At 41.3% G+C, this 12,437-nt stretch overlaps 1 protein-coding gene across 3 annotated transcripts in view; it reads left to right on the top strand.

The window, feature by feature from the left end:
• The window catches only part of ZNF268 (zinc finger protein 268), a 31,036-nt gene extending 20,931 nt beyond the window's left edge, over nucleotides 1-10,105 (top strand). For all 3 annotated transcript variants that reach the window (XM_047827230.1, XM_047827229.1, XM_047827231.1), the window contains 3 exons: nucleotides 2,114-2,240; nucleotides 2,528-2,623; nucleotides 6,892-10,105. In XM_047827230.1, the coding sequence (XP_047683186.1) occupies nucleotides 2,114-2,240; nucleotides 2,528-2,623; nucleotides 6,892-9,329 (2,661 nt within the window). In that variant the 3' untranslated portion in view covers nucleotides 9,330-10,105. The remainder of the gene's footprint in view (nucleotides 1-2,113; nucleotides 2,241-2,527; nucleotides 2,624-6,891) is intronic.
• The last annotated feature ends 2,332 nt before the right edge of the window (nucleotides 10,106-12,437 follow it).

Below are 12,437 nucleotides of genomic sequence, written 5' to 3'. Positions count from 1 at the left end.
CAGCCCAGAGCCTGACGCGGGGCTCGAACTCACAGACCGCGAGATCGTGACCTGGCTGAAGTCGGACGCTTAACCGACTGCGCCACCCAGGCGCCCTGGGGTACATTTCTTAATATAGTTCAGATACCATCATGCCTCCTTTAAATACTTCAGTATGAATAGCATTAACTGTTGTTCAATTTTTTTTTTTTTTTTTTGCTTGCCTTTCATTCTGTTAATGCTGTCTTGATGACAGGGATTTCTAATTTTAATTTATTCTGATTCATAATTTTTTATTGCTTGTGCTTTTTGTGTCCAATTTAAATACTTTTTTTGCTATCTGAAGCTCATGAAGACATTTTCTTCATTATTTTACCTTTCACATTTAGGTTTGTAATACATCTCGAATGAATTTTTGTTTGGTGTGGGTGGGAGGCAAGATTTATTTTTTCATAGAGTTATCCAGTTGTCCCGGGCCCATGACGTGATTGACTTTTTCCTATGCCTGCCTCCCTTGTCATCTGTCAGGTGTCCGTGTGTGTGGTTTGCTTTCATAACTCTTGATTCTGTTTCACGGGTGTCACGAGCACACTCTGAAGAGGCACACGTGAGTTGTGTCAGCTTTATGCAGTCATAGAGCAAGGTGTTTTGTTTTGTTTTACTTTTTTTTTAACATTTATTTATTTTTGAAAGACAGAGACAGAGGGTGAGCAGGAGAGGTGGAGAGAGAGAGAGAGAGAGAGAGAGAGCGAGAGAGAGAGAGACACAGAATCTGAAGCAGGCTCCAGGCTCTGAGTTGTCAGCACAGAGCTGATTTGAAATTACACCAGCTTAACTTTGTTACCGTGCAGAGACTCTGCTCCTTTACAGCTCTGTCGTCACCCCTTTTGGTTATTGATGTCACAGAATTACATCTTTATGCACTGCATGACCCCACGCACAGACTAATAATTATTTTAAATGCATTAGTTTCTTATAATATGTAGGAAACAAACTGTGGAGTTACAAACTGAAGTTAAAATAACACTGCCTCTTGCAATTATTCATTTATCAACCTTTATTAAGATCTTTATTTCTTCATACAGTTTCGAGTTACTTTCTACTTTTATTTCACCTGCTCTCTGGAGCACTTCTGTCAGGCAGGTCTAACAAATGAACTCCCATTTGTTTTCTGGGAATGCCTTAATTTCCCCCTCTACTTTTGAAGGTCAGTTTTGACAGATACAGGGTTTTTGGTTGACAATTGGTTTGTTTTAGCGCTTTGAATATATCAGGTCATTGCCTTCAAGTCTTCAAAGGTGCTGATGAGAAATCTGCTTATAATCTGACTGAGGATCCTCGTGTGGGACCAATCGTTTCTTGATGTTTCAAGATTCTTTGTAGAAAATTGGATTATAATAGGTCTTGACGTCGGTTTCTTTGAGCTCATATTTGTGGGTGTCTGTCAAGCTTCTTGGGTGTTTATATTCACATCTTTCATGAAATTTGGTGTTGTTATGACTAGTTTTTTTAATATTAGCCACTCTAATTGTGTGTAATGGCGTCTTATTGTTAATTTGTAATTCTTTAATGAGGTATGATGGTGAACAACTTATCATATGCTCAATTGCCATCTGTGTATCTTCTTGTTCAGATCATGCGCCTCACAAACTGGCCACTGCTTAGAGCTGTTCCCCTTTTATTCCACCTAAGTTGGACATGCCTTCTCTCACAGTGGCTGCCCCAGCATTACCCTTTCATAGATTCAGCCTGACACTTTCAAATGGCTTTGCCAGCTTCCTCCTTTGTGCCCCTGTTGTGCTCTGTATGTTCGTTCATCTTAGCTTCTTTGACTCCCAGATATATTCACAGATGTTTAACTTTGCTTTCCTATGTAGTGGTGAACACTTCTTGTGCACAGAGTTGTGTTTCATTCAAGTTTATGTCACCTGCACCTCACTGGATGTCTGGCACCAGGTATTCTCATATGTTGAGTGAAAGGCTGAGTGATTTAATACACATCGAAGAGATGCTTTCAATAAATTGTAGCTTTTCTCACAAAGTAGAATATGAACAATGGACATTCTAGGCAGCTTGTTGTTTCCCACAAGCTCAGTAAAGTGATTTGAGATTCAATAGGAATGTGCTCTTTCAGGGACCATTGTCATTTGTGGATGTGTCTGTGGACTTTACCTGGGAAGAGTGGCGGCTGCTGGACCCAGCTCAGAAGCACCTGTACAGGAGTGTGATGTTGGAGAACTACAGCCACCTGGTGTCCCTGGGTAGGCGCTCCCTCCCTGAAAGGACTGTGTGTGGTCTCCAAGCTTCCCCTTCTTGGGTGCTGAAACTTGGGTGGCTTTTGCAAAGAAATTACTTGTGATTTTAGACTTACATTTAAAGGCCAGATTTTCTTAGTCTCCCTTTGGCATCAGAATATGCTAGTGGAACGGTCTCCACTTTGCTGTGGGCATAGGGCAGCTTCGACCTGCTGCCTCCACACTGAATCTTCCCTATTCTTCAGGGTCTGTGGTAGTTTTGGCCCAGGTTGTCTGTGATTTTCCATTCACAGGTTATCAAGACACCAAACCGGATATCATCTTCAAATTGGAGCAAGGAGAAGAACTGTGGATGTTGCAGGCCCAAATGCCAAGTCAAGGCCATCCAGGTGAGTGATCAAGATACTTGGATCTTTTCCTCCTTACTCAGAGTTGATGTGAATTCGGATTGACGTACAACTCACGTTTGTGCCTTTTGTCTCATTTGTTACCGTGTTTTCTCCATTTCCTTCCCGTTCTCTTCTGTTCTTTTTTCTACTTTCCCAAGATAGACTCATTTTGTTATCCATTTAAACAAGCTTCCTCTTTATCTTACTCAGTGTGACTATCACACACCCTTCTACTTTCTTTTTTTAATTATATTTTTATATCTCTTTTTTATATTTTTTTAATTATATTTTTAAATCAACAACCACAGTCCCAACCTTCTTCCTTGTCCTTGAAATCTATTAGGATAAGTTGTCACTGTCATTTCTAAGTGCATTCCTACAGTCCTGGATATTAGTTATTCCACCTGGAGCCCTTTTCCCTCCTTACCCAGGTGACACCCCGCTGAACCCACTCACACACTACATGGTGAAGCACTTACGCTTGTGTTTCCTTCTGAGTCCAAGGGGTCTTTTTTTTTTTTTTTTTTTTTTAATTTTTTTTTTTTTTCAATGTTTATTTATTTTGGGACAGAGAGAGACAGAGCATGAACGGGGGAGGGGCAGAGAGAGAGGGAGACACAGAATCGGAAGCAGGCTCCAGGCTCTGAGCCATCAGCCCAGAGCCCGACGCGGGGCTCGAACCCACGGACCGCGAGATCGTGACCTGGCTGAAGTCGGACGCTTAACCGACTGCGCCACCCAGGCGCCCCAAGGGGTCTTTTTATAGTCACTACTTTTCTTCTTTATTATAACCTTTAGAAGATACCCATTCTGAAGATTTAAACTGTTTTTCTTTTTGGTAATTGACAGCCCGTCTGTCTTTCATCTGCTTTTTGGTACTGAGATTGGTCCCCCCCCCCCCCCCCCAGTCTCATTTTCAGGAACTGGAATTGTCCATTGGTTTGCTCCGTAGCTACATCATACTTTCTTCTCACCTTCTGATTGTTTATTCATTCTGCTGTGCTTCCAGCTCTTTCTCTGGCCACTGGGGAGTCAGCTTAAATCTCTTTTATATGCCATTTTCTTCACTAGTGTTGCTGAAATCTGTTAATATTTTGGTTCTCTATAGAGAAGTCTTTTAAATTTCCCACCAACACCAAGGCCAATATCTCATTTTTGGTCATTGTATTTATTAATCAAATGTATTCATCTGGGTCCTTTTGTGTTAGTTCATCTTCGTGTTACTATCAGGTGTGTTTCCCTACGCGAGTTTAATCTGTCACAGGCAGGGCCATATGAATCACGTTGGTGTTTGTATCATTAGGATTGTTTCAGCTGTAATTTCTCATCAATCCGAAATCAACCTGTTAAGCAGAAGCTATTTATTAGTACACATCACAAGAAGTCCTGAAGTAGGGCAGCTGTAGGGTTGGCTAAGTGATTGACTCAGTAAATCACCGAAAGTCTGGTTGTTCCCCGCCATTCTCAGTATGTCAGCATTTTCCCAGGTTATCTTGCCCATGGTCACCAGATGGCTATTACAGTTCTGGCCAACGCCTGCAGGTGTGCTAGCCCCAGTGGAAGAAAAACTGCTTTTTCCACAGGGCTGTTTTTATGAGGTGGTAAAGCCTATTCCAAGAAATCTCCTCAAACTTGCCATACTCAGTGGGTTAGGTTTTTATCACAGCCCCTGTCTGAAGAAGGCTCTGGCAAGGGAAGTGGGCGTACCAGTGTTGACTCATTTAAATGATGCTTCACCTTCTGGGGAGAGGGGTAGAGGTAGCAATGGAGACAGGTCCCCATTTCCCTGACTGAAGCACGTGGCCTTAAGGATGGGTTTGGGGAAAAAATCAGGTTTCTGCCAGCCAGGAAAAGGGAGGAAAGATTGTTGGGTAGGCAGCACTGTCTACCTTCGTCCACCTCTTTGGAGAGGTAGCTTCTAGTCACATCCATCTTCCGGTCCATCCATCTTCAAAAATATTCCGCCACCCCTGTTTTCCTTCTAATACTGTATTAAGTCCTGGATACCAAGTCCTGGATCCTTGTTCCCAGTCAGACCTGGTGGTAGTTCTTCATGGTCTGGTGGCTTGCAGTTGAAGATAAGTTATTCATATTCAACCAGCCAGAGAATTGCAGAGTAGGTAAAACAGAGCCACTGCAGTGAGTGCCACACACAAGTCCCTGGTTTGCAGTGCGTTGAAACCCTGGTCGGGGCCAGGACTCCCTGGTGTGGCAGTGGCCTCACGAGTCCTTGGTTCTGCTCTCTGAGCATCATTCTCTTGCTGTTGTCTTCTGTGGCTACACTCAAGATGGTCATTCAGGAGAATGTTTTTCTGTAGCTTCAGTGTCTGAATTCTGTTGGTGCAAGTTGAGTTTCCAGGGACTACCTTCCAGGGACAGCCAGGAATCATCTTCAGTTACGTTTAAGTAATATTTAAGCTCAGGAATTTCTGTCTTCCATTCATCGGCTCTGGTATTGTTTCCTGTTTCTTGAATTCTTTGAACTTTTCCTGTGACAACCGACCATAATATCATTTTCTGCCATTATTGTTGCGAAGAGAATGCCCCACCAAAAATGCATCAGGTTTCTTGGGAAGTCAAAGGAAGGAAGTCAGAGCTGTGCTAACCAAGAGCGGTAAGGACGGGTATGGCGCCAGTCAGAGAAGGGTTACAAGGGTAGCGTATTAGGATAGGTTCGGTGTCCACGAACTCTGAAAGTCTGCACGGATAAGACTGTTAGCCAAACACATGACCAAATCTGATTCTCATTTTGGCATCTAGATCAGGTCTACCCATTCTCTTCTGTTCAGCCTCCAGATGTCTGTCATTGTGCCTGAGGATTTAGTCCTGTGTTTCGTTCCCTGTCTGCGTTCTGTCGTTGGCTTTTGTTTTGTTGTAAACAGCATTCTGTTCAGCCCGCCCCCTCTCAGTTTTCTGTTCCCCCAGATGAAGCCACTTTCATCCCTTTTGGCTCCACTTGCTTCCATATTTGTAAATAACCAGCCTATTGTAGTGCATCTTGATTTTCCCCCTTAATAATGATTATTCAGTATAAAAGTGTAATGATTTAATTCTCTTTCACCCTCCTTCCTTCATACTCCCCATGATACACACACTGTCTTCTTATACCCCAGTCATCTTTATAAAGTTACTTCATTTGAGTTAGCTCGGTCTTCAGTTCTTACATCTTTATGACTATGTAAGTTCTGTTCACAGGTAAATCATGCAAATACGCAATGGTGTTAATTTTTGTTCATAGATCATTTGTTTTCTTTTGAGTTGTTTTATTTGTCTGCCAAGTCTTCCCTGTTCTCATCATTAATGTATTTATCATTAACCCCAGACTTTTCTTCACATGTCTAAATATTCTTGTGGTACAGTCAACCAATTTAGTAATTCTGTCAATCTCTTCCTGATGACATCACTACTTTTTGACTTTCTCCATTATAACCTAGTTTTTCTCATATCCTGGGTATACCATTTTTTATCCTGGAGTCTCAGGTTTTATTTTCTATATCTGTTTTGTGTCATCTGTTTTCTTGGTTGGTTTTATTAGAGCACTCTTCAAGTAGCTTCCTGTGAAAGAGTGCATGTGATACAAATTTTGAGACCTGTGCCTCCAAAAATGTTTATATTTTACTCCTGAATGCTCTGCTTTTTGTCCTCTAGTGATGCTAATGAGAAGTCAGATGCCATTCTAAATTTTGATCCAATTATTTATTGAAAGAATATAATGCTGAGATCCCTTCCAACTGCTTTATATTTTCCTTATTTTTCCTTGTACCTATTTTGTTTTCTTTACTCATTATTCAAAATTTCAAGACTTAAAACCATCTGTATGCATTGTCAGTTTTCTATGCCTATCTTCATTTTTAGTTTTTTTTAATTTTTATTTTTATTTATTTTTGAGACAGAGACAGAGTGAGAGTGGGGGAGGGGCGGAGAGAGAGAGGGAGGGAGACACAGAATCCGAAGCAGGCTCCAGGCTCTGAGCTGTTAGCACAGAGCCCAAGGCGAGGCTCAAACTCAGGAGCCATGAGATCATGATGTGAACTGAAGTTGGACATTTAACCGACTGAGCCACCCAGGTGCCCCTTCATTTTTAGTTTTGATTGTTCTCCCCAATGGCCAGGAGTTTCATTACGTTTATACTTGAGGTTTTATTTATATTCAGATCCGATATATGAAACTAAAAGTATAATCTCACGACATGGCATTTTTAAGATGATTTTATGTTCTGCCAGGATCGTGTTATTATTTTTAACATGTAACTATTTTCTCATTTCTAGAAAAAGTCCTGGAAATTGATGATCATATGGACTGGCATCAGGAAAATCAAGGCAAGCTGGAAAGTTTGGCAAAAAACTATGAATGTACTGCATTTGGAAAACTATGTCTTCTTAGTACAAATTATGATTCTTCAGGACAAAAGCTTCATAAATACATCACTCATGGAATGAGTTTTAAATATAATATAGACTTCAATAGTGGTTTTGCTGGAAAGAATCCTAATGAGTTTCATGCATACAGGGAACCATTCCATCATTCTAAACACGAGCAAACTGTTACTGGAATAAAATACTGTGAAAGTAATGAATCTGGTAAAACTGTCAACAAGAAGTCACCTCTCATATGCCAACAGGTGTATATGGGTGGAAAACCCTTTGAATGTGCTTTTTGTGGGAAGGCCTTCAGCAGCAAGTCATACCTTGCAGTGCATCAGCGAACTCACGCAGAAGAGAAACCCTACAAATGTAAGGGATGTGGGAAGGACTTTAGCAGCAAATCCTACCTCACTGTCCATCAGAGAACTCACACAGGAGAGAAACTCCATGAATGCAGTGAATGTGGGAAAGCCTTCAGTTTCAATTCACAACTCGTTATACATCAAAGAATTCACACAGGTGAGAATCCCTATGAATGCTGTGAATGTGGGAAAGTATTCAGTAGAAAAGACCAGCTCGTTTCACACCAGAGAACTCATTCAGGGCAGAAACCCTATGGTTGTAATGAATGTGGTAAGGCTTTTGGTTTGAAGTCACAGCTCATTATACATCAAAGAACTCATACAGGCGAGAAACCCTTTGAATGCAGTGAATGTCAGAAAGCCTTTAATACAAAGTCAAACCTTATGGTGCATCAGAGAACCCATACAGGGGAGAAGCCGTATGGTTGTACTGAGTGTGGAAAAGCCTTTACTTTCAAGTCGCAGCTCATTGTACATCAGGGGGTTCACACAGGGGTAAAGCCCTATGGGTGCGTTCAGTGTGGGAAAGCCTTCAGTTTGAAGTCCCAGCTCATTGTGCATCAGAGAAGTCACACAGGAACGAAACCTTTTGTATGCAGCGAATGTGGCAAAGCCTTCAGGAGCAAGTCCTACCTCATTATACACATGAGGACTCACACAGGAGAGAAACTCCACGAATGCGGTGACTGTGGGAAAGCCTTCAGTTTCAATTCACAACTCGTTATACATCAGCGGATTCACACAGGAGAGAGTCCATATGAATGCCATGAGTGTGGGAAAGCCTTCAGCCGGAAATACCAGCTCATTTCACACCAGAGAACCCATGCTGGGGAGAAGCCCTATGAATGCAGTGACTGTGGGAAAACTTTTGGCTTAAAGTCACAGCTCATTATACATCAGAGAACTCATACAGGCGAGAAACCCTTTGAATGCAGCGAATGTAGCAAAGCCTTTAACACCAAGTCGAACCTTATGGTGCATCAGAGGACCCATACGGGGGAGAAACCCTACAGTTGTAGTGAGTGTGGAAAAGCCTTTACTTTCAAGTCGCAGCTCATTGTACACCAGGGGGTTCACACTGGGGTAAAGCCCTATGGATGTAATCAGTGTGGGAAAGCCTTCAGTTTGAAGTCCCAGCTCATTGTGCATCAGAGAAGTCACACAGGAGTGAAGCCCTACGGATGCAGCGAATGTGGCAAAGCCTTCAGGAGCAAGTCCTACCTCATTATACACATGAGGACTCACACAGGAGAGAAGCCACATGAATGCGGTGACTGTGGGAAAGCCTTCAGTTTCAATTCACAGCTCATTGTACACCAGAGAATTCACACAGGAGAAAATCCCTATGAATGCAGTGAATGTGGAAAAGCTTTTAATAGGAAAGATCAGCTCATTTCTCATCAGAGAACTCATGCAGGGGAAAAACCTTATGGGTGCAGTGACTGTGGGAAAGCCTTTAGTAGCAAGTCCTACCTCATTATACACATGAGAACTCATTCAGGAGAGAAACCACATGAATGTAGCCAATGTGGGAAGGCCTTCATTTGGAAGTCACTACTCATTGTACATGAGCGAACTCACGCAGGGGAAAGCCCTTATAAATGCAGTCAGTGTGAGAAATCCTTCAGTGGAAAATTACGGCTCATGGTACATCAGAGAATGCACACAAGAGAGAAACCCTATGAGTGCAGTGAATGTGAGAAAGCCTTCATTAGGAAATCTCAGCTCATTGTACATCAGAGAACTCATTCAGGGGAGAAACCCTATGGATGCAGTGAATGTGGAAAAACCTTCTCTCAGAAGTCAATTCTCAGTGCACACCGGAGGACTCATACAGGAGAGAAACCCTGTAAATGCACTGAATGTGGGAAAGCCTTTTGTTGGAAGTCGCAGCTCATTATGCATCAGAGAACTCATGCAGATGAAAAACACATTGATGAATTAAATGTAAGAAACTTTCTTCCAAAAGTCAACTCATAGGAAACTCCAGCAAATTCATACAGAAGAGAAACTCTGTAACTGAAATAATCTCATTGTACACCAGAAAACTAATACTGAATAGAAACCTTATGAACGCACAGCATGTGGCAGGGCACCCACAGAAAGCTGCTTTTTGCATATAAAATAAAAACAGTAAATGCACACGGAATGTCATGAATTCAGTGAGCCCGGTAGGTCATCCTTTGTTAAAGTTTGTACAGGTGAGGAGCCATATCAATGAAGTGAATTTTGGAAAGTTATTTTTTTACTGTGATAAAATTTGCAAAGAGGAAGTTTCATAAAGCAAGTGAATATGGAGCACACTCCTTTGAAATTAATTTTAAACCATAGGATTTTACTGAGAGAATGTGTAAAGGCAATGAATGGCAGAATTATCAAAATTGCACACTCTTTAGGTATCAGAAAATCATACCTTGGAGAAATCATGCTATAAATTAGGGAAATTCTTCATCTAGGAAAGACAAACTTCTATTTAAAAAAATATATTATGAATGAAGATCTATGAATGTGTCAAAAGGGGTAAAGCCTCAGTAGAAAGGTTCCCTTCACTGTTATTTTAATTTGGAAGATAATTTAAGAATTATTGTAAGGGAAATTATGTTCCAGATGTTCCAGATTGTTAGGAAAATATTGGAGAAAATATTCAACTATAAATGATAGGCATGTTCATAATGGAATATAAAGTGTTTTTTTTTTTTATTTTTTTTTTTACAATGTAAATAAATATAATCAGGATAACCAGAAATACATCATAAGACCTACAGGGATATTTAGATGTTATCTTCCTTTTACTATAGGAGTTATGTGTAGTTTGGCATTCCACTTGTGAGTGTCACATATGAGAGATAAGTTAGATACATGCCATTGCCCAGGGACTTATTCTTTTTAAGAAATACAACTTGTTTCTAGAATAATATGATTTATTAAAAATACATTTCAATACTACAAACCTTTTCTACTGTTTTGTACCTTTTGTAAGTGGGCCTGGTGGCTACTTCTTTAGTTACGTACATTATTATAGTGCATAATTGATGTGTTTGTGTAGCTGGAATCTATTCTGCCCTCACTAGTTAGAACATCTTGATTTTCACTAAGATAATCTCTCACAGTGTGTGAGGTCCTGATGGGGCCATCATTCAAGGTGCCCTACCAAGGACTTGACATGATCGTCAAAGTAGGCTGAGATATTCCAGACTTTGAATTTCTCATGGACTCCTTAAGTACCAAAAAGCAAACTGAGCTTTTGTTTTCTGGTAACATTTTCCTGCAATTATTAATTAGTTCTTTCTGTATAGATTACCCAGGATAGCTTTAGTTATTGTCATTTTAAAATTCTAACTCACTTATCTTTGTATGAGTTATCTGGTGTGCTTTCAACGTATTTAAATCACACATTTAGTGGCACTGCTGAAATGTGTTCAGGCACACCTCATTTTATTGTCCTTCGCAGGCAATGCTGTTTCCCAAATTGAAGGCATGTGGTGACCCTGCACTGAGCAAACGTATTGGCTTCATTTTTCCAATAGCATTTGCTTACTTCATGTCTCTGTCACATTTCACTAATTCTTGCAATATTCCAAACTTGCCATTATTTGTTATGGTGATCTGTGGTCAGTGATTGTGATTTGCTGAAGACTCAGCATGGTTTAGCAATGTATTTAAATTAAGGTATATACATTGCTTTTTTTAGACATAATGCTACTGTACATTTAATAGACTACAGTGTAGTGTAAATATAGCTTTTATATGCGTTAAGAAACAAAACTTCATTTGACTCGGTTTATTGCCACATTTGCTTCACTGTGGTAGTCTGGAACCAAGCCTGCAGTTGTCCGAGGTACGTGTGTACGTGTTGCCGTAGAGTGAGGATGGGGAAAAGTCACTGTGCCAGCTTCCTTCTTACAAGGTCAGTTTTCCTCTCCAGTTTCTTCAACGTTTATTTATTTTTGGGACAGAGAGAGACAGAGCATGAATGGGGGAGGGGCAGAGAGAGAGGGAGACACAGAATCGGAAACAGGCTCCAGGCTCTGAGCCATCAGGCCAGAGCCTGACGCGGGGCTCGAACTCAGGGACCGCGAGATCGTGACCTGGCTGAAGTCGGAGGCTTAACCGACTGCGCCACCCAGGTGCCCCTCCTCTCCAGTTTCTTTATGTGAATGAACATTAACCTGAAGAGAGTTGGGACCCTGGCAATCACGGCTACACTTCAGGAGTAGCGTATTGCAAACCACAGATGTTTTTCTTTTTAAATTTTTAAAAAATGTTTACTTATTTTGAGAGAGAGACAGAGTGTGTGCAGGGAAGGAGCAGAGAGAGGCGGAGCCACAGAACCTGAAGCAGGTTCTAACCTGCTTGGAGGCTCTGAGCTGTCAGCACAGAGCCTGACGTGCAGGTTGAAACCATGAACCCTGAGATCACGTCGGACGTTCCACCGACTGAGCTGCCCAGGTGCCCCTCAAGCCACAGATACTCCTGAATCCCCTCCCACTTTGTCCTCTGTACTTGAGGAGGGAATCCCACCATTTACCCTCCTTCTTTGAAGGAGGTGTTTAATGATTTCTGAATGCCTGGTCCTTCCTGTGTTCAGCTCATTACACAGGATGCAATCTAAAGATCCCTGGAGTAAAGAAGGATGATTCACAGAAGAGAAGAGAAAGTTTGCATGAGGGAAGAATGTCAGATACTTGATCAAGTGTATTCCCTACATCTGGAAAATATAATGAGTATGCGTTCTGTCATAGATGTTCTGAGGAAGATTCACACATAATAATGAATTGTGTGAATGTATCGTGTGATGCAAATCCACATGCAACCTTGCCCAGTAGAAATGTTGATATAATGTTGACAACATTATAATGTTTCAACAACGTTGAAATCCAATACTGTGGGAAAGGCTAATGCTAACATTAAGTTCTTAATCTTAAAAAGAAAATTTGGGGCAACTGGTCAGTGTAGAGTGTGCAACTCTTGATCTCAGGGTTGTGAGTTTGAACCCCATGTTGCACGTAGAGATTGCTTAAAAATAAAATAGGGGTGCCTGGGTGGCTCAGTTGGTTAAGTGTCTGACTTTGGCTCAGGTCATGATCT

This window comes from Prionailurus viverrinus, chromosome D3 (genome assembly GCF_022837055.1).
Source record: "Prionailurus viverrinus isolate Anna chromosome D3, UM_Priviv_1.0, whole genome shotgun sequence".
In the NCBI taxonomy this organism is placed as follows: domain Eukaryota; kingdom Metazoa; phylum Chordata; class Mammalia; order Carnivora; family Felidae; genus Prionailurus; species Prionailurus viverrinus.
This window is presented reverse-complemented; position numbering and strand designations above follow the sequence as displayed.